General features: G+C 45.8%; 1 protein-coding gene and 2 long non-coding RNA genes across 5 annotated transcripts in view; 1 reads left to right on the top strand and 2 right to left on the bottom strand.

The window, feature by feature from the left end:
• Positions 1–21,026, top strand: part of HCN4 (hyperpolarization activated cyclic nucleotide gated potassium channel 4) — a 99,661-nt gene that overhangs the window by 77,344 nt on the left and 1,291 nt on the right. Inside the window, exons 5-8 of the mRNA XM_010717165.2 lie at positions 3,521–3,667; positions 5,164–5,404; positions 7,278–7,442; positions 20,574–21,024. Coding sequence (XP_010715467.1) covers positions 3,521–3,667; positions 5,164–5,404; positions 7,278–7,442; positions 20,574–21,024 — 1,004 coding nt within the window. The remainder of the gene's footprint in view (positions 1–3,520; positions 3,668–5,163; positions 5,405–7,277; positions 7,443–20,573; positions 21,025–21,026) is intronic.
• On the bottom strand, positions 1,504–5,207 carry LOC116217082. The gene is made up of 3 exons (XR_004161017.1): positions 5,082–5,207; positions 3,203–3,297; positions 1,504–2,643 (listed from the first exon to the last, which is right to left on the bottom strand). It is a non-coding gene; the product is annotated as an uncharacterized LOC116217082 (long non-coding RNA).
• Positions 5,436–13,512, bottom strand: LOC109369576. 3 transcript variants are annotated; one of them, XR_004161016.1, is made up of 3 exons: positions 13,417–13,512; positions 9,563–9,695; positions 5,436–5,703 (listed from the first exon to the last, which is right to left on the bottom strand). It is a non-coding gene; the product is annotated as an uncharacterized LOC109369576 (long non-coding RNA). The 3 variants fall into 3 exon arrangements; XR_004161014.1 differs by having other exon boundaries at positions 13,408–13,496; XR_004161015.1 differs by lacking the exon at positions 5,436–5,703 and adding an exon at positions 7,449–7,581 and having other exon boundaries at positions 13,408–13,496.

Raw genomic sequence — 21,026 nt, 5'->3', positions numbered from 1 at the left:
AAATCATCCTCCTGTAGCAAATTGAGCTAGCGCTGCAGTGCAAAAATTAACCCAGTGTTTGGAAGAGCTCAGAATCAAGATGCATATAAAGCTTCTTGCAAACTGGAGACTGGGTCTGTAGGAAGCAGTCAATAGCACCCAAAGCTGAAGTGTTGGCAAGATAAACTCCTAGCTTACATCCAGTACAGTCTTCGGCAAAATATCAGGGAGAAAGCAAAATGTTGTGTTCTAAAGCTGACACAAAGTAAGCTACAAGCCAAGGGAAATCAGCAAAGATTGCACCAGCACTCTTGGCCCGATTTTATTTGTTACAAATGTTCCATTTTCTTCCCTTAAACCACTCTCTCCTAGAGTCACTGGACTCCATGAGAATTGATCACATTGCATGGATCACATTGAGATTTCATGGTCACAGAACAGATCCTGAGGGTGAAAGCATGAATGGCTTAAGAGACAAAAAGCAGAACTTAGCATTTATTAGTTTTTGATGACCACTAAGCGCTGGGGAGCTGACATGGCAGCGCTGTTTTACTCCTAATCATATGTCAGAGAAAATAAAACAAAGATGCAACTGTGTCCTATCAAGACACTCCATCTGGTGAATCTTGTCACTTGATCTTTGCCCTTATGAAGCACAAATCCATTTAAGAGAGATGCAGAGCTGTACATCATGGCTGATTACGTGTATCTTAATCCAGTCTCAGGATGCATACTGCCATTCCCATACAGCATTTGAAATGCTGTCAGAGCATCATAATATTTCACTTAATTGAAAATGCATTACTCTGCTTGGTTCCCCTTTTCCTTACACAAGTGCATCTCTTTTGACCTCCAGGAAGGTCAGATGTGGAGAATGGGAGCAGGATTAAAGTCCATCCCACAGCTGCTTCAGCCCATTCCTGGAAGTAATGCAACTCTGTGTGGGAAATGTACTTTTATCTTTGGGTGAAGGGCGGCTAGCATCCCAAGTACCTTCATTACAGTAGGTTAGTGTGTGTGCCCATGTTGGTGAGCATTCTGTGCAAGTGTGTGTGTTTGAGTTAACCCAGTTGCAAGAACAGCAAATGGCATTTCTCTGAAGCTCTGCAGAGTGAGGGCTTAGGACCAAAAGAGGACTCAGAGAGGCACCTGTGCCAGGATTGGGGTAGGAGCAGCTCTTCCATAAAGCAGCGTCTTTTTCATATTCAGAAATAGGGTGAGGAAATAGTCTAGCTTTTCCAGACAGTGATTTATTACTGCCAAAGAAAGAAGGACTCATGACAGAGATTGAGGGCATGAAAGACATTAAAAATATTTAGTTCTCCTTGGACTGTGAGTGAAGTGTGGTATGAGGGAGGGGAGTGGTGAGACAGCTAGGGAGAGCTGCAGGTTCTAGAAGGAAAAATACTCATCTGAGTTTCTGGGCAGCCTGGTTTGGTGGTCTGGGCAGCCTGGTCTGTCTGCTGGTTGGCAGCCCTGCACATGGCAGGGGAGTTGGAACTAGATGAGCATTGTGGTCTTTTTCAACCCAGGCCATTCTGTGATTCTAAGTGGTTCCCTTTTGGTATATTGCCTCCCTCAAAGGCTTATTCAAGGAAAAACAGTCTTAAAATAAGTTCGAAATTAAATGGACTTGATTGTCTTCAGAAAGATTTAAATAACTCCTAATGAGTCTTTCCATTTGAACTCAGAGAGGCCACTGATGTCTGCGTGTCCCTCTGGCACGGGGTGAGGGGAGGTAGCACTGCCAAAGACAGGAGAGCAGAGACGTGTCCTTCTGCTTAGCTGTGACAGAGAATTATGGCTTCTTATCTCACAGTTTTCTTTCGTAGGCACATTTTTAATTCGTAAGCAGAAGGAAAACCTTTCACTCTGGGGAAGTAAGTCTGTCCTGTTTTTGCACAGAGCCTTATCTGGGAACAGTTAGTGTGGGAGAATCTGACAAGCCCTAGAGGCTTTGCAGGGCGGTTATTTATTGCTCTTTGTTACAAAGCAATAAATCCATATACAGTAGTGAGTAAGCAGAGAGTCCTGAGTGTTCCCATCCAACCTGTGCTTGTTGGGGCATTTTTCCCACAAAGCCAAGATCAGCTGGAGATTGATAGCAAGTGCTTCTGGTGGGGAGGAGAGGGCTGGTGGGCTGGTGGCTGGTATCTGTGCCACTGGGTACCCTCACAGGTATCCTGGTGCTCTGACAGTGGGCTCTTGGATAAAACATTCCTGTGGTGCTTTTGCAGTGTGATACATAGGGTCCAATTCAGGACTCAGGGTTTCCACTCATTTTGCCTCCCCTGTTGATGAGCTGCAGGCTGTGCAGCACCTAGCACAGCCCGCTACAGCATCCTGCCTGCTTCTCCAGAACTTCAGCAATCCAAATAATAAAGTGCAGCATTCATTGCCAATTCAGCTCCCTGTGGGGAGGTGGTGACTCGCTTGACTTTGATCATGCTATAGTGATCATGAATATTTACAGCCAGCTCCTTTGCTGCAAGCTACAGACAAAAAGCTCTGGAAATGCCAGGAAACCCCGAGTGTCCCCTCTGCTACCTTGGCTTCTCCGAGTAATTCCTTCTCCTCTCTGGTGCAGATCAAGTTGTTAGCATGCAAGGCAGTGCCAGCACAGACTGTACTGAGTTCTGAGTGACACTGATGTGCAGGGAAGGTCTGTAATGAGCAGAAGTTTGGTAATTAGGCACTTGAGCACAAGCTGCAGTAAAGGGACATTCAGGGACAGATTTATTGGGGGAGAGAAGGAAGGCAAAAGGGGTGTGTGGTCCTCTCGTCAGCATTATTAGTACGAATGATATTCTGTACTGCACACCGGGAGGAAGGGGCATGAGCATTGCAGCACACACACCTTGTCCCTGCAGCACCTACAGGGCAAGTGGGCCCATTTGCAGTCCTGTGCCCTTGAAGAGGTGTCAGTTACTGATAGAAAGCACCACTCATCCCCAAACATTGCTCTGGCATCAGACAGCGTGCCCTTGTATTCTCCTCTAAACGACAGGATGGAAATGCAATTCTTTAGGCAGAAATACGGGCAGGTTAGATAGCATAAGTGCGGGGAGGAACGGGGATCCAGCAGTAAGTGAAGAAAATCTGGACCTGTGCAGCTCTAAGTGAGAAAGAAAAATGTTTGTAGTGGGCAGGTGAGAACACAGAGGAGAGGAAAAGCAGGCCATTGGTGCAGCTTCATGCAAGTAAATGTGATATTTGTTTTTACCTGCCCTTCAGGCATCTGCTCCAAGATCTTCCTCTGTGCTGTGTTAGTGAGGACAGTACTCAGGGAATGAGGAGCTGCGTTCGTGGTGTAACTGGCTGAGGATAAGATTAAGGTTAAAACATCAGGCATCTATTTGGGAAATAAAACAAAGGTGTCTGCAAACTTGCCATGCATTAAGGTAATTGATCCTGTCTTGGCCAACCTAGCTTGGTGTGAAAGAGTCAGGTATGGGAATCCTGTGGTATGTATTTGTCCCCACGTGGGTGCCATTTGTTACACAGCCTGGTAACTCCCTTTCTTCTTCTTTCTTCTGTGCAGTACAAGCAAGTGGAGCAGTATATGTCCTTCCACAAGCTCCCTGCAGACATGAGGCAGCGCATCCATGATTACTATGAGCACCGCTACCAGGGGAAGATGTTTGATGAAGAGAGCATCCTGGGAGAGCTGAGCGAGCCCCTCCGAGAGGTGAGGGTGGTGGATGTTCCTGCCATCTTTGGCAGCTGTGCACTGTCCTGTCCCCATGGTTTGCAGAGAAGACAGTGCAGTATTCAGGCCCTGGCATGTGCTCATCTCACGAATGGTTACCTCTTGAGCCCATGGCAATGTTGGAGAGGAGCAGCATGTTACAAGACAGGTCATGTTGGTGAGGATAAGACAGCCATGTGCTTTGAACCCTCTTAGGAAAGACTTTGCTTGCTTCCCTGAGCTTGGCTAACCTCTGGCTGGCTATACAGCACACAGAATTACCCACTGCCCCTTTGTGTCCTTAAGGGCACTGTTAGATCTCTCCAGCAGATTCTGGTGGGGATGTGAGATGATTTTCACTCCCCTTCCTGCACTTTTTGATCTCCAATCTTCTCCCCTTTTTGTTTGTACAACAGACATAAGCATCTTAATCCTGCTGAGCTCCCCCTCCTTCAGTTGCTCCTGTCCTTCATTCCTGTGCACTGTAAGGGTCTTTTACCTTGCATTGCAGAGTCAATACTATGGATAAATACCCTGGGATTTTTGAGAATGGCATGATGTCTAAAAGGGCAACCCTGGAAGAGAAGTCTCAGTAAGGAGGAGACACATGCTTCCCCTGCCCTCCTTCTTCCTGCTCCAGTCATCCAGATCCTCCTCCTATGCTTGACTGGGGAGCATTGTGCTGGGTGATTTACTCAATATCACTTTCTGCTGCCTTCTGAGTCTGAGCTGACATGGCACAGAGCAGCTCCTGTGCAATGGAAAATGCTGTCATACCCTCTGAGTGACACCAAGCCACAGGAAGAGGCACAGTCCCCGTCTGCTCTGTGACAGCTGAACAGCTGAATTGGGTTTTCTTCAGCTGAGGTTGATGATCCAGCCCATGCCCCAGTGACTGGTGGGCACCTCTCCCTCCCTCCTCTTGACACTGTTCCCAGCTGCCCAGGATAATTATTTCTCTGAGAGCTGTGGCACATTTGTGCTGTTTAATATCTCATTGTCAAGCAAGGGCAATGGAGTACATAGGGCTGCCAAGGTGAGTTATAACATTTTCCCAGAGTGGAGCTCTGGGCTTTTTCATGCACAGTTTTACCACTGCTATGCACCTCTCATACACTCCAAAGCTTTCTGCAGGAAGAGATATATTTTATGTATTTGGGAGGATGAGTGGAATCACTCTTTTGTCCCTGCTCAAAGGGAAAGCATATGAATGAAAGCAGTGAAGCATGGCGTCAAACTATCAGCTTCAGTTAGCACTGCTATGTGCTGTGAGCATCCAAAGGCCCATTCTAGCCAACACTGGGGGAGCCAGCCTAATGGCACAGCATCTTTTTTGACTATTTAATGTACAGTGTGAATTTTTTAATCTAAGTGGGAGAATGTCATTATGTTATTAGATGTTGACTAAACTTACCTTTTCTGCTTCCTTGTCCCATCTTTTCTTCCCACCTCTCTTCCCCACCCTCTCTTTCTCTTTTTATTCACTGTGCCATCAGGAAATCATAAACTTCAACTGCCGGAAGCTGGTTGCCTCCATGCCGCTCTTTGCCAACGCAGATCCCAACTTTGTGACATCCATGCTGACCAAGCTGCGGTTCGAGGTATTCCAGCCTGGGGATTACATCATTCGGGAGGGCACCATTGGCAAGAAGATGTACTTCATCCAGCACGGGGTGGTGAGTGTCCTCACCAAAGGCAACAAGGAGACCAAGCTGGCAGATGGCTCCTACTTTGGAGGTGCGTGTTTATGGATCACCTTTTCACACTGAGGCCCACTGCCAGTGTTCATATTGTCCTTAACTTGTCCTGGATACACAGGTGGAGCAGCATGTGGTACTGATACCTCAGCCACTTCTTCGTCCACCCTCTGTTCATCTCAGCTGTCTTGCAGCTTCTCATGTAGTAAATTGTACAGTGGGTTGTGGCTGGGACTTACGGGCATTGCAGGAGTCTGGACTATAAATAATAACAAAGTGGAGAAGGAAAACTAAGCTCCTGTAGCTTCATTTTCTTCCGTTCCAGGCAAACTGATGGATCTGTGAAGTTGAGAAAGTAAAGAGAAAAAATGGAGCATTCTCTGTTTTCCAAGCATATTTATAGTGTTGCCTATTCCTACTGTCTGGCATCTATCATATGAAGTACTGTATAAACATGGAGGGAAAAACATAGTCCATCATCTCCCCAGTCTGTGGCTCAGCAAAATGTCGTGAAGGTCAGCAGGCAGGTATAATGTGTCAGCAGCAGTGAAACTAGTACAAGGACAGAAAACACCATAAGATTTAGGATACTACTAACAGAGTAACACAGAGACTACACAGCTGTCAGAGCCCTGCAGAGACCTCACTGACGCTCCAGGACAGACAGTTCTCAGGGAGATGTGAGTTTCAGTACAAGTGCTGAACATGCACTACTGTCTACTGAGACGGGATAGAACGAAACCTACCCTTCTATAAGGACTATTCTGTTTTAAATCCTCGTCTTACACTCATAGTTCCTGCAAAGAAAACCAGTTTGCACCCACCTGCTGGCTCTTTGGTACAGAGATTTTGCACATCACAAGCAAGTTGGGTTTGCTTGCTGAGATTTGGAGTTAGAATGCTGGAGTAAGGATAATATGCACACAGTTCCACACACATTCAAAGATAGCACTGTCTTATAAGCACTTTTTCCTTAGGAAAGCAGCCTAAAAAATCACGCACCACTTTGTAGTGCTTCTATACTGAGTGCCTTGGGGTGGACCCAGAGTGAGTCCTCAGTATGGTACTGATAGATTAACACTCAGCAGCACAGAGAAGTATGCTGTCAGTGACAAGACCTTCTGTCTTTAGGTCATACCATCTGTATTTAAGTGCCTGTCTTAGGTGCCCAGACTCTGTGTTCAGTCAGTGGAAAAGCAAGCCTCAGGAGCTCTGTGCTGAAAGTTCAAGCAGCATGCCCAAATGGGGTGTTTATGCTGGAGACAAGGACTTTCTGTTCTCTAACCAGCTGAACACCCTCCTAGGAGAACCTAACTTCAGTGGAAATGCACCCAGAGTTGGTAGTGAGTGAATGTCACTAACTTGGTTCATCCTGACTATCTGTAAGCTTGTGACAGATCTGCAAGTAACTTCCAAGCATCTTTGAAAAGACAAATGTTTTGAGTATGAGGATCACAGTTATTAACAGGCAGTAGGGCCACAGGTCAGCACAGAGCCTCTACTGCAAATCTAGGGAGAGAATTAACTTCAATGAGGGCACGACATGACCTTCTGCTCCCAGTGCCCATGAGGAGCTGGAGAAAGACAGCTTCTCCATTCTGAATGCACAAGTGATATCTTTGATAATCCACCATAACAAAACTTGACTGGCTAATTAGATCAGCGGAATCCCTGAGGTGCGGGTGCATGTAGCAGCTGCCACAACTGAGCCCCCTGGTATTTTATTGCTTAAATGTTACTGCATATGGAGAACATTCCTACTGTTCCTGCTTTCAGCAAAGGGAAAGCCGGTAGAGTCCAGCTTGAGTGGGGACTGGGTGGCAGACAGGACTGCTGAGCAACAGTGCCAGGTTTTGTCACGTGGGGTTGATAGTCTCTGTCCCCATGTTCTTAGGCTGGGTCTTTCATTCCAGAAATTTGTCTGCTGACTCGTGGCCGGCGCACAGCCAGCGTGCGAGCTGACACCTACTGCCGGCTCTACTCCCTCTCAGTGGACAACTTCAATGAGGTGCTGGAAGAGTATCCTATGATGAGGCGAGCTTTTGAAACGGTGGCTCTTGACAGGCTGGACAGAATTGGTAAGTAGAAGGCTTGAAGGTCTCCTTTCTTCAACTTGCTGCCCTGGCATCCTCTCCCCAGAGATGGTCCTTCATTCCTTTGCTGGAGCTGTAAACTGAAGGAGATCCTGCTGTGTCTCTCCTTGCCCGACTTCAGCTCCTACAAGGAGACCCATTCAGTCGAGAAGATCGGTGAAAACCTCATTCTGCTCTTTCTCTCTCACATACATATTTCTGCCTGCTCCAAGATCAGTCTGACCCCACAAGGGCCATCTTGGTGAATTCACCACATTTTGAATTTTAGCTCAGAATGTAGAAATACCCACAGTCTCCCAGGTTCAAGAGAAAGTAGGCCACGCTGTGACCTCCACCAAGTACTGCAAGCAAATCTCAGTATTTCATTGAAATGTTCTGCTGCAGAAATCATCTCTCAGCATGAGGACTTTGTTAGAGTGTGACCTGTTTTTACACAGATGCTGGCTGGGTATGACTGCATGGGTTAATGGTATTAATTTTTTAAACTTAAGTACAAAAACTGGCAGCTGCATTGATGAAGAAGGATCTTCTCTGGTCTGTCAATGCATAATGAAATGCAGACCATAATGCATCTTCATGGGTCTGTGTGCTTTCTGATCTCTTGTGCAAAACCATCAGCAGAACACAACCACAAAGCACCTGTCCAGCTTTCCATTAGAGTCCAACTATAAATACCTTCAGTAGAAACAAGCAGCCGAACAAAGACATGGAACAGTTGCAAAAAAACCTCCTAAAACACCTAAAGTTAACCAAAGAGTATTGTTGGATTGCAGTAGCTCACAGTGGCCCATGTCAGCATGCTGTCCCGCCCTGGGGAAGGCATAACTTGTGCTGTAAACATCCTTGTGTAGCCAGGGACCAGGGCACCACTTGGTCATGACCAGAAAAATTTAACATGAAGACATTAAGTGATTTAAAGAAGGTCATGCACAAAATATCCGCAGAGCTGTGGACTGAGCATTTCAGAGTCCTAGTCTAACTTCTTAAGTTTCTTATTATACATCGCTTAAAGCTGCATGTGTTTCCGTTGCTTTTCAGAATCAAAAAGGTCAGCACGAGTCTGAGTACAATGCAGAAAGCGAGGAGGATAATGGGGTGAGGGGGTAGGGAGGAAGCTGGCAGCCCAGCAAGGGGTGCAGTGCCTCTGGGGCTTTTTATGTGGGGAACATTGTATTCTGTGCATCTCATTACCTGCTTCAAACCAGAAAGTGTGACCCTTGAGGAAAAGGTTATGAGCTAAATATGTAGAGTTTGGCCACTAATGAGGCCCTAGTGTATGTGGCAACAGTCTTATCACATGGTTATTTAAATGAGACTGAACTAACTCCTAGAAAAATGTAATGTCAGACACAACCAAGGATGGGGCAGCTTGATTTCATCTCAAATTCTTCAGCTTTAGATGGTCAGCACTGCTCATCTTCCTGGCCTGAAGCTTTTTGTGACTGCGTATGCAGGTGAACAGGGTGCTGCGTGCTCCTTGTCCTTTGTTCTGTGCACAGCTGCATTCATAACTAAAATTCATGGAAAATGTAGCAGAGACTGTTTGCCAGCAGTGATGTAGAACTTCTAGGAAGTTCCCAAAACTGCTGTGAAATTACGTAAATCCATGGGTGTTTAACTGGTGGTAAGACTGACAGCTAGGATGGTACCAGTTCCCAAGTGAGCAAGTTTGAAGCTAGCTGGGTCTGTCTTCTCCTCCTGCAGTCCTTGAGCTGCAGACATAACCTTGCTGGTGGTTTCACAATGTGGATCAAAGTGAGTTGCCAGAAATCACAATAAAAGTCATCATTACTGCAGGGAATTATACAGTAGAGAAACTGAGACATGGGGAGGTAAAGCCAACCTGCTCCAGATTGCCCCGAGTCAGGGATATTACAAAGAATAAACCTTGCTGGTTCAACTCCTAACTCTCTAAGCACAAGGCAGCACTCTCTTTCCACAACTTCATCAGAACTATGTTTGAACTGCTTTGTGATGTTGCTTGACCATGAATCAGATCTCTCATCTGGGGCATTTCCTTGCAGGCAGCCTTTTGGTACGTAGCCCTTTTGCATTTTCAGCATGGAAGAAAGCAGGAAAGGTTAGCCAGATGGAAACCTCCATACCTGTGCTGTTGTGGGACAGCTTCCTTGAAGTGATGGTCAAGGGGGAGAGCTGCTTCTCACAACTCTGCTTTCCAAACCAGGAAAAAGAACCTCATTTTCTTCTCTGCCAGGAGAAATTCCCTTCCACATGCAGCTGCAAAATGTCAACATAAGGTCAGGAGGTGACACAGAGCTACTGAAATAACATGCCCTTTGGTGCAGAGCTCTGGCACTGTCCTCCCCTCCTCCCCTCCTTTTCCCATTCTGCTGACACGAGAAAGTATTAGTTCCTACACTATATAAAAGGCACGTACCTTCAGAGGAAAATCCTAGTGCTATCCCTGTTAAATCGAGAGCTGCCTGTTACTAGCTTTACATCCTCTACTATTGCAAAATAGTATACTCTAGCACTTTCCCACCCCGCTGTGCTCAACATTCTTTGTCTGGAATTTCCCTAAAGAGCCAATTTCCTACTGAAATTGGGAGATTCCATGGAAATCCCTGCCTTTTATAAAGTGTTTTCTTCACCTTCTACTGAAATGTGTGCCATCCAGCAGCAGCAGCACAGCAGCTGTGCAACAGCATGTGACTGTTAGTGAAGTCAGGAATACTGCACTAAGCTGAGGCTCTCTCTGAAAGTAAGGGGACTGTTGTAGGAACCTGAGGGAGAGGGACAGAGGCACAGAAAAGCCGAGTATGAACTGAAGTAGAACAGTACTTTTGGTTCTTGTTCAGCTTAGGATCTGTATTCAAGATGGAAGCAAGTGGGAGCCTCCTTCCAAGTCAGTAGTGCATTCACTGACTCCCTTCTGCCTAGATGACAATGTGTCTTCGAGAAGTTCCAGCCTGAGGACATGAAATGATTCAGAGGGCTCTGTCACTGCCAGGATAGGTCCATTTGGTATTCTCCTTTTGCAGTGAGGAACCTAAAGAGCAGAGAGAAGGAAGTCCATCCAGCCACAGGAGAGATGTTTACAGGATTAGCAGCTGTACTGGGGATTTGGAAGTGTGATCTAAGTTTGCTAAGCAGCAGAGAGACAGGATGAGAAGTGAGCCCCCATCCCTTGAAGCAACAGGAGCAGTACTGCTTGATTGGAGGTGCAGTGAGGCATTCACTTTGCACAGCAAATGCAGTCTGAAAGCCCGTGGCTAGGCAGAGGGGAAGGAGAGGGGCAGGTGCATGCTGATCTGCGTGCCCCCATTGCTTCCTGCTGGTACACGGGTACTGCAGCAGCAGGAAGGGCACAGCCCCCAGAGAGCTGTCAGCTCCATTGATCGCTCTGCCGAAGAGCATGTTGATGTATCCTCCTAACCTCTGTTGTTAATGGGAATTGATATTGGCATCCTGCCTGGGCCACGTGTGGCTGGGGAAGAGGTTTCCCAGGTGTTTTGCACTTGCAGAGCTCTTTAAAGACTGGAAAGGATTAGTCTCCAGGAATTGACTAGGGCCTGATTCTGCAGTGATTTGTGTCCCTGCTTAACTCTCTCTTTGAGTAACTTCAGATTTTAAATTACTCCTCAGGCTGCAGAAAACCACATGCATAGCTCTCCGTAGGCTCAGAGCCTGAAGATGGAGACTTGAGGAAATCAGGCTGATCACTGATTAATGATGATTTTAGCCCTGGCTTAAATCTCCTCTTGTTCTTGACCAATCTGTAAAATTCTTCGTAGTGTTTGTGTGTTTAACTGATTTGTTCCTTTCTCCAGTGAGTGATTCTTTGTATGACAGGCATTTGTGAGCAGGCCCTGTTTGTGATGTGTCAGGTACGTAAACTGCGTGGTTCTGTTCCTGCCTGGCTGTGAATCTGGCTTGGGCTGATCACTGAAGCTTAAAATTAGATTTTCACAAGTGTTTGCACTTGTAAAACACAACCACTCCAATGTTCACTGAAAGTAAATACAATATGGGTTGTGAATATTGTCAGATCAGAATTCCCTCATCCGTTCAAAAAATAGTGGGAGACAATTATTTTCTGATTTTTAAATCTAGATGTCTGCCATGAGGTTCCCTACCATCCATACAAAAGTCGCTGCTGGGAGCTGAAAGAGCATTCTGAAGCCAGAGGAAGTCATTTTTTTTTCAATTTCTTTGGGAATATCTCACTCCAAGGGGTTTGAAATATGTATGTTTTGAATGCCAGTTGCATGGATTTTGGTCCAGGGATCTCAGTTAATGGATTAGAAATGCCTTGCGTTTCCTCCAGGCATTGCAGATGCTAAAAAACAAATCTAAGGCAACACAATACCAGCCTAAATATTATTACATAATGTTATTACAGCACAAGAGTGCCTGTTTAAAATATTATAGTGGCAGAAGTTTTAAAAGCTATGTCATACAAGCCACAAAATAGCTGTTCTCAAACTTTTTCACTGGGCACCCTGTTTGTCAGCTCGTGATCACTCTTCTGCAGTTGAAATTGAAATTCTGTTGGGTTTGCAACCCCGCTTGTCTAAGTCATGGCTGATCCTGTGGGATCCGCCACCACAGAGGTGGGACTGGCCTGTGTTAGGCTGGGTGAACTGAGAATGAGAAGTCTGGGACCTGTGCCAAGCTCTGCCACAGATTCCCTGTTTGTCCTTGTCATGCCTTTGCAACGTGCCTCAGTTCCTCATCTCTTCTACAGGGAAAATAATATTAGCAAAGGTGGAGCCCAGCCTGAACACGTCTTAGCTACCTATTCCCTTGTGGCAGGTGCCATGCAAAATCACATGAAATGGACTGAAATGTGTATAAATAAAGCAGTCTGTGCTCAGCACAAAGCGTACTCTGCATCCACACTGAGGTCCCAATTTTGTTTATGCAGGTGATTAACCCCCAAAGATCTGCACGTGTGAGATGAGCAAGCAGATTTGCTCACAGGGCTATATATATATGTCTCTTAGTTGCAGTTGCTGATAAAGGCACAGGTGATGAAAACTTATTATCCAAGTACTGAACTGCTTTGATATCGATGCTTGACAAGTGAAAACACAGGTTTTCCTGTGTTGTGTCCTCTCTGCTCACCTGAAAAACCCATAAACATGACTGTTTATAGGGGGCTGGGGTTCAAATACTACTGTGTGTGTTTCTCTGACCTGAAATGCTCTCCCATTGTACAGTGTGCAGACCCAAATCTGACTTTTACAGTCAGCAAAGAAAAAAAGGCATTTCTAGGATATGATTTGTCTTCTTTGAGGTGGCTGTCTGAAATGGCCTCGGTGAGCCACACCTGGCAATGCAGTCTAGCCCTGATACAGGTGTCTTTGAGGTAGGAGTTCAAATTTAGGCAGGAATTCAATTTCTGAATTACTTTCTCTTTGGAATTGAAGGCCCGGACTCAGGGTGCATCAGCCTAAGGAAAGCTATCGATTGGCAGCTCACCATGAGCGAGCGCACATGACTTCAGCTTAATTAAGGTGAACTGGCAACCCTGTCTGAATGCGGAAGCACTGTTTCGCATGCAAGTCTGGAAGGAAAATAAAGCCTGACATATCTCGACAGGAGGGGGGCAGTGATGAGATCTCAGGAGACCTGCCTTTGGCTTTGAAAATAACCTTGATCACATCAGTTGATCCCAACCCCTGTCTACCTTGCAGAGTGTGAGTTTGCTGGGCCGGGTCACTAATACCACAGACAGTTAGTTGGTGAGCTAGGAGACTTTTAGCAAAAGCAAGAGGGGAGAGTGATAGGAAATGCAATATATTTGTGCCCCATATCCATGGGTCCCCAAGTTACCAGCTTGCTTTTGGATTTAGAGAGCCATGCTCTCAGCTGTTTGCTATCAGCATCAAAATAAAACACCAGCTCAGATAGTATTTTCCCATTCAAACATCTTTTTAAGTACTCTCAACCCTCTGTTAAATTACGTGAAGTACGACCTACTTACCAACCATACCTCTAAAGCTAGGGGACTTTTCCTGCCTTGAGGGCAGTCTGGTAGCTACCTGCCACCAGACCACGCTGCTGACAGAAAACAGTTCCAGAATGTCATCAGTCCAGAGTCTTCCAGAATCTGTCCCTGTCACAGCTGTCAGCTCCAGCTGACAGGACACTGAGAATTGAGTGCAGAAGCTTTAGCTCCAGATACAAGCACTCCTGCCACTTGAGGAGAAGGAGGCTCGGACTTCAGTCTGCAGCAATAAGTAACAACCATTGTGCTTCAGAATTGCACAGTTCTTACACCCTTTCATGGCTATGCACAATGCTTGACTGTTTTTTTTCTGCAGAGCTCTGTAGAGGCACATAAATGTGAGAAGTGAGAGAGGAGCATCATAAACTTAGTTTATTTCAAGTTTTGCTAACGATCATAAGATTCATCAGATAACATTATTCACTGTATGCCATTTGACCCAGTTAGGGGTTTGTTAAGATGGTAATAAGACAACAGAGTCAGCTAACCACCCCATACAAAGAGCTCTGTGCTGATAAAATTAATATCCCTTTCCATATGGCACTTTCTTGCAATAAACCCCTGTGTACATGTTTAACTCTAAAATAGGCTTGTGGGGGACAAAGGGAGAAGGGAGTACTGTTGTACATTAACTGTATTTCAGGTGGCACAGCTTTCACAAGACAGACGTAAGGTTCATTATGCAGGTGGGTGCTGCCTTATCATGGTGTAAGAGCACACATAGGGCAACTTCTGCAGAGCAGTTCATCAGGAACTGCACATCCAGTTTGTAAGTGTTTACACAGCCAGGCTCTCAGGAGGGTTAACGTGAATTACTTTCTAGAGCAGATTTGTTAAGTGCCCTGAACTCCTTTGTGGATGCTCTTACACAGAGTCAAGCTGCTGAGATCCAGCTGGCTTTGCCTTGCTTCTGGGAGCTGCTCAGTTCTGAGCAGAACCCTTCACGTGGCGGTTTGTGCAGTTCAGCGTGGGGTGACCTACATTTGAGAGAAAGCTGGGCTCAAACGGGGGAAGAGCACATGCACGGGGAGTCGAGAATTATTTTGAAACCTCTCTTCCAGCTGATTTCCCTGTTTATGCAGACCCTAAGACAGTGGTGCAGTGAGACCTTGCAGCCAATGCAGTGCCAGTGCAGGACTCCCCAAGGCACAGAAACAGCTGTGGCGAGGGAGGGCAGAGACCACCTCCATCCCTGCCCTGTGCCATGGGCTGTGCTGCTGGCTGCGACCCGAGCAGAGCGCTCCGAACCCAGCTGTATGAGTAACAAGAGGAGAAGTAGTAACCAAAGTGGCAGGGGGCAGCCACTTTGACAGCAGGCCGGGGCATAAGCCAGCCTAATAAAGTGAGATTATTTCAAATGCATGCAAATTCAAAAAGCAATTCAGTGACCTGAATTCTTAAACTGCAGCCAGCAGTCTTAGACAGAACTGAAAAGAGAAATGAACAGAAAGCTACAGCTAATTTCCCCTGTGTGTCTGTGCAGAATTTCAACAACAGAAAGCTAATTTTGATTATTTGATAGAAGAATTATTGTTGAGTGCTGGCTCTTTTAATGAAATTGCATGAGCATTTCTCCCCATTCTTTTGTATGCTATCTACAGCCGAGGAAAATCTGACTTTGCAATTCTTTATCAAGGGAACAACATCTATTAGCTTAGTTTCCACAATTTCACATACCTTCCTCCACTTCAAAGCACCAGTAGCTTTGTTACAAACACGTCTTAGGCTCCGAAGATCTTTTTTCTCCTGCATTTCGTCCATTGTTGCAGCGAGGAATTTATTTTTGTCTGACCATGGGAAAAAACATACTGTGCTAAGAGCTGTAAAAAGAGAACAAAAAAGTGAGTTGTGGGGGTCCTTTAGTGCTTTAGCTGTGCTCCTCAAGTTGTCCCCACCACGGGTTGTCACCCAACACATGCCCAGCAGGAGGGGAGCAGAGTCTTGCCCCATGACACAAGTAAGGCAGCTTCTCTCACCCCAGTAGAAAGGTAAGGAGCCAGAGTAAAGGATAGCCAGGAGTGAAGAAATAAGGAGACAGAGGACTGGAAACAGCAGGTTGGCTCAGCCATGGAAGAGGCTGCTGGAAGACAAGACAGGTGCCTTTACTCTTTAAGAGATAACTTGGCCTCTGCTTCCAAGTCTTGCCTGGAGTCCTGCACTGGACAAAGCTGTCCCTGTGTGCATCCCTAGGTCTGCTGAGGTCAGGGAACTTCCTTCCAAGAGCTCGTGTTAGCACAGGTTGTGACTTTGGGTGAAAAGGATCTGAGCTTCTAAAATGTCCATGGGCGTATTAAACAGATTAAATGCTCTGAGGCAGAATCTGCTTAGAGAAATGTGACTGCCTGCTCCACGAGAAGCACAAAGCAGCATATGGCAGGGAAAGGTAAAAGCAGCGCTTTTCTCCCATAAAAGCAGATGAGACTTCTAGAGACAGATGTGTGACAGTATTCATGCAGCAGCTCTTTACCTCAGAAGACCTGGGTCCAGATCTGAGCGGGGCTTTGCAACCAGAGTGAGCTGCAAAGATGTGACCCAACCAGGAAAAGAAAAAGAGTCTCTTCAGGAAAGGCACATTTTCCTGTAAGGGAAACCTGAAAACTTCAAGTCTCAGGTTGGCCTGCGTATGCCAATGGACTCCAAAGGAAACATTCCTTACATTTGGACATATCCAAAACAAAAATTTTACTGAATTTCCAGTTCGTGGAATATGTCATCAACATGCTGTAAATTGAAATTGCAGCTTTCTTCAAAATCTAACTAAATTCATCTTGGAAGCTGAGGAGAAATGCATGGGTGGGCTGTTTGTTTTGTTACCTTAGACTCTACTCAGCACTTAATTCCTGTGGGATAAACTGTACAGAATGAGAAACCCCTATAACATATAGGCTCTGTGCTTCTATGGTGAGGGAAGCAGGAGTCCCTTCCTCCCTCCCACTGAAGCCTCTCACTGGTTTAGCAAGAACACAGGGCTGTCTTGTGGTTCACTAAGTGTAGCAGTGAGTTGCAGGACACCATTTTAATTAGGGTGACACAAAGCCAAACTAATCAGCACTTCTGTTCTTTGATTGCTGACTTTTCTGCTCTCCTTTTGAGGCAGGTGCAGTGACAATAAATCCAGAGGGGGAAAAACAAATTTGGAATTGAAGCAAATTGGTAAATAAGATGGGGAGCAGAAATAATCTCAGAACCATCATTTGGAGCAAATTCACTTCTACTGCCTCATTTTGCTGGTGGTGTGTATTTTGTGCAGGACTTGAGTCAGGCCTGCCAGGAAAATGTTTTATCCCAGCAGGGCGCTGCTGTGTGCCTGTTGTAATCTGGTGCTGGCTGGAAGGAGGGCTTTTCTCCAGTAGCAACTGATCAGGCTTGTATCAGGGTGTGGAAGCTATGTGTGAGTGATGCAAGTAATTAGAACGGAATTAGAATGGAAGCAATTAATTTTTCAGTCTGCTAACCAGTTTTTGGAAAATGATTTTGAAAACTTCCTTTTCCCTTCAGTGATCGAAGGAACATTTTCAGTAATTTTCTGCAGCAGAAATTTGAGCCTCTTGGCAAAACAGAAAAGCAAAAATTAATGTAATGAAACAGTTAATAAATTCAAGTTGCGCTCAGGAAAACGGTAAAATGCGATTTCAAAGGAAAACTGAGACATCCTGTTTAAAAATTAACAAAAATAAACATTCCATTCTTGGTTTTTGCTGGAGTTGTTTTATCAATTTGACACCAATTGAGCTTTGATCAACTCATTTTCCAGTAAGTAGCGTGTGTGTTTGGAAAATGTGAACATACTCTCCATTTAGAGCTCTGCCAAGGAAACCAGCGTCTGCTGCTGGAGCTCCAGTTAGGAAAACATCGGTCCTCTCAAGTCATCCGTGCAGCTCTGATTAACATCACTATGGGTTCTCGCTTGAATTGAGGGCAGCGCTGGAAATTGCAGGCTTTTGAAGCACAGACAAGCAAATCAGAAGCCAAAGACAGGTGACATGGAATTAAAAGCGTGAGACGAAGTGCGAGGATGGAAGCAGAGCAGTTGCTGGTATTGAGCTTTTCAGAAGGCTGCGCTGCTGTTCCTCCTCTTCAGCCCGGTTCTTCTTCGGTCTGTTATCAAGAGAGGTAGGGCAGTTTTTTGCCTGTCTGGTTTGAACTCAGCATGCCGTCTCCCATCCACATCCTGACCTTGCAGTTGTGCAAGCTAGCTGCAGATTGCCCATGCTGGGATTCGTACCTTCAAATCCAGAAAGCAAATGATTACAAACCTGCAGTCTGAATTGTTCTTTACCTCAAGTGCCAGCCAGACTTTTCTCTGGCCTTGTCAATTTATTTAGATGGGTTGCTCTTTTTCCCCAGAGTTGGAACAGTTAGCATTTCTGTTTCTGTTTAAGCGGCTCTTTGTGATCTAATTTGTTTGGGAGCAGGTTTGTGATTCTAGAAGCTGCTGCCTGGAAAGCACCGTGTGTGTACGGTGTGACCTTCCATTTCATTCACTGCAAAGCTGCTCTGAATTTTAAAGGTGACATTCATACTCCTCTGATGTGACAGGCTACCTGAATGGCAAGTGGAATCGGGCCCTGTTAGGGGATATCTGCTGCTGGCTGTTCAGCCTGCTACACAACGAACCCCATTTGCACACATGTCCTACACAGGCACTTCCAGTGCAGTCTCTTGAGCCCCTGTAATGACATTAGGAGCTCTGATTTTTGTTTACCTTGAGGATTGTGTCTTTGCAAGGCTGCTCTCTTTCTCCAGGATATGTGCCTGTCCGCCTTACTGTTTTTTTGGAGGGAGTCATCAGCAGGAGGTAAAACACTAAAACATCAAGCATCCCATAGCACTACACACAGCAGGCAGGTCCCAAAGACACGGGTTGAGGCCCAGAATGAAAATCCTGTCAGCATTTTGATTTGGTTTTATGCTGCAGTTCAGCCCACTGGAAGGGCCGACCAGGAACCTGTAGCTTTCAGGCTTCACCTGCTCTGAACAATTGCAGAGCACTTTTGCATAGCTTATATAAAGGGATAAACTCTTCATTTTAAAAAGTACAGTGAAGAAAAAACCTGTAATATGTTCTTCTGATGCTTAAGTACAATTCCTATTACATTGTTCCTTATCATTTTTTTTTTCTAAGATCACAGTATCTGTTAGGTGTTTCTGTAGCTGAAGGGAACAGTTCTTATCAGCTTCCATTATCTGTGAAGCTCCCTATATATCAGTATCAATTCACCTCTTCTCTGAGAAAAGCTGAGTATATAGAACTTACCACAGTTGTTTTACAAGCTCTGTTTGTGGGTATTTTCTGCATCTCATCAAGCTTTGTAGCTGGACTCTAGAACTAAAACACTGCAGTGTATGCTTTCCTAGCTTTAAACATGTTAGTGACAAGTATCTTTCTTGTACTTTATAATTATCTCCTTATTTCTCCAATTGCTCCACCTTTTCCTCCTGATAGATTTGGAACTCAGCTAGTTACATTCAAGCTTCCCTCATTTCAAAGTTGCTTTCTAGGACACCAGAATACCAGTTGCACTCTTCTGAATGTTGCTCAAGTCCTTTGCTGCCCGATGTTTTATTTTGACTACAGTAAGAGGCACATCTAAGTCTTTTACCTAATACAGATAGAAAATTTGCATCAGACAGTGAAAAAAAATCTAACAGTCTGGGTGTCATTAATACATAGCTTTTAATTGGGGATTAAAGTACAGGAAAAGAGGCCCTTCCAGATCCCAGCATCTGGTGAGGTGCTGTCTGCTTGTTCTGGTCCTGTACAGGAAGTAGAGGAGATCAGAACCAGCAGAAATGACATTTGAATCCAGGCAGTTTCACAAATGGCAGTTTCACAAATGAGAATAAGGGGAGTTAATTCAGTTTTTGATCTGATCCTTGTTGGCTAGTGCCTCATCTAGGAGTCACCCTTCTCCATGCAACCCCAAGCTTCAGCTGCAGAAATGAGCTGCATGCATGCAAGTAGGCAGACCAGGAGGCGTATTTGTATGCGTGCACACAACTTGCTAGGCTGGGCCCTTTATTAAGGATATTTTCAATAACTTCAGTTAGCAAAAGCGAAAAGGAAGCCCCTAGGAAGGTGCTATCATCAGTCCAAACTGGCGCATGCTGTTAGGGGAGAGGACTCCTGAAAAGGCAAGAAGAGAGGATCTAACCCACACCGGTTTTGTAAGCAAATCATTCAAACCAGCGTATACCAACACCTTGTAAATCAATGCTGGCACAGTTACCAGTGCACAGACTGTTATGAGAAGACAGATACAAAAGCTGTTAAACAGAGTGCATAACCATGTCAGAAATCCTGTCCTTTGAGAAAGCATTTGCACTCTGGTGAAAGGGCATCGCTGGCAGCATCTCATCCCTTGCTGCAGTCCAGGGGAGTTCATCTCTGCAGTGCCAGGTGCACACTCAGGCCAGGCAAACTCATTACGCCACATTTTCCAGCCCATTGAAAAGGCAAAGTGCTGAGCTAATATTTTGCTGCAGGCTAGAAAGTCCAGCTGGAACATGAAGTTTGCTAGCCTGCAGTTTCCAGAAAGTTGGGGCTAGAAGGGCACAGCCAAATAAGATGGTAGCTGCTTGTCTGAGGGCTCTCACGTGGGCCAGCATGTAAAGTTCTTCTGTCCCTTCTTCGTAAAGAGATTTCATTTCAGCTAGAACAAAATGTTTGACTTCAGAGCAAACAAGATGCATGAGATATAGGAGAAAAAGATATCTCTAGGGAGTAGCTGAAGACTTAGGAGACTTCAGTGAACTTGCAATTTTGAGGTGTAGCTTTTCAAACAGAAGAATTACGGTCTTGTTTTTCTGCTCTTTTTCTATAAATGGACATTTAGATGCCAGGTGAGTAACTTGTGGGTTCATAAGCTTTGCTGCCAGTCTGCCCCACTAAAAACTTACTCTACTGTCTAACTAAGACCGTGTTCTCTGGGATCTCAAAGTCTGTGGTATGATCAAAGTCTGATCATACCACAAAAACAGAAGATATAATGTTTATCATCTTCTCGCTGGAGCACAGAGACTGTTCCCAGGTCCCATAATGACAGCGGAGACGATGCCAACAATTTGAGGAAGGTCTGGCAGGAAGCCTCCCCTGCTTTGACACATGAGAATGACTCTTTCTCTCTTCACTTTCTCTACAGGTAAGAAAAATTCCATTCTGCTGCATAAAGTCCAGCATGACCTCAATTCGGGGGTTTTCAACTACCAAGAGAATGAGATCATCCAGCAGATCGTGCAGCACGACAGGGAGATGGCACACTGTGCTCACAACGTCCAGGCTGCTGCCGCCGCCGCCGCCGCCGCGTCCACCCCCACCCCCGTCATTTGGACCCCGCTCATCCAGGCCCCCCTGCAAGCTGCAGCCGCCACCACTTCCGTTGCTATAGCCCTGACCCACCACCCGCGCCTCCCGACAGCCATCTTCCGTCCCCCCGTGTCCGTCTTGGGTTCCTTGGGACAGCAGTCCAGCCAGACCCCGAGACAGCTGAAAAGGCTTCAGTCCCTGATCCCGTCGACTGGGCCTTCTGCCGTTGGCTCTCCCTCCAGTACCCCGTCCCAGCTGCACACCCCAGGAGCAGAAACCCCTTCGTCCT

Source organism: Meleagris gallopavo, chromosome 12 (genome assembly GCF_000146605.3).
Source record: "Meleagris gallopavo isolate NT-WF06-2002-E0010 breed Aviagen turkey brand Nicholas breeding stock chromosome 12, Turkey_5.1, whole genome shotgun sequence".
Classification (NCBI taxonomy): Eukaryota; Metazoa; Chordata; class Aves; order Galliformes; family Phasianidae; genus Meleagris; species Meleagris gallopavo.
The sequence above is the reverse complement of the archived record's forward strand: the minus strand, read 5'-3'. Positions and strand labels throughout refer to the sequence as shown.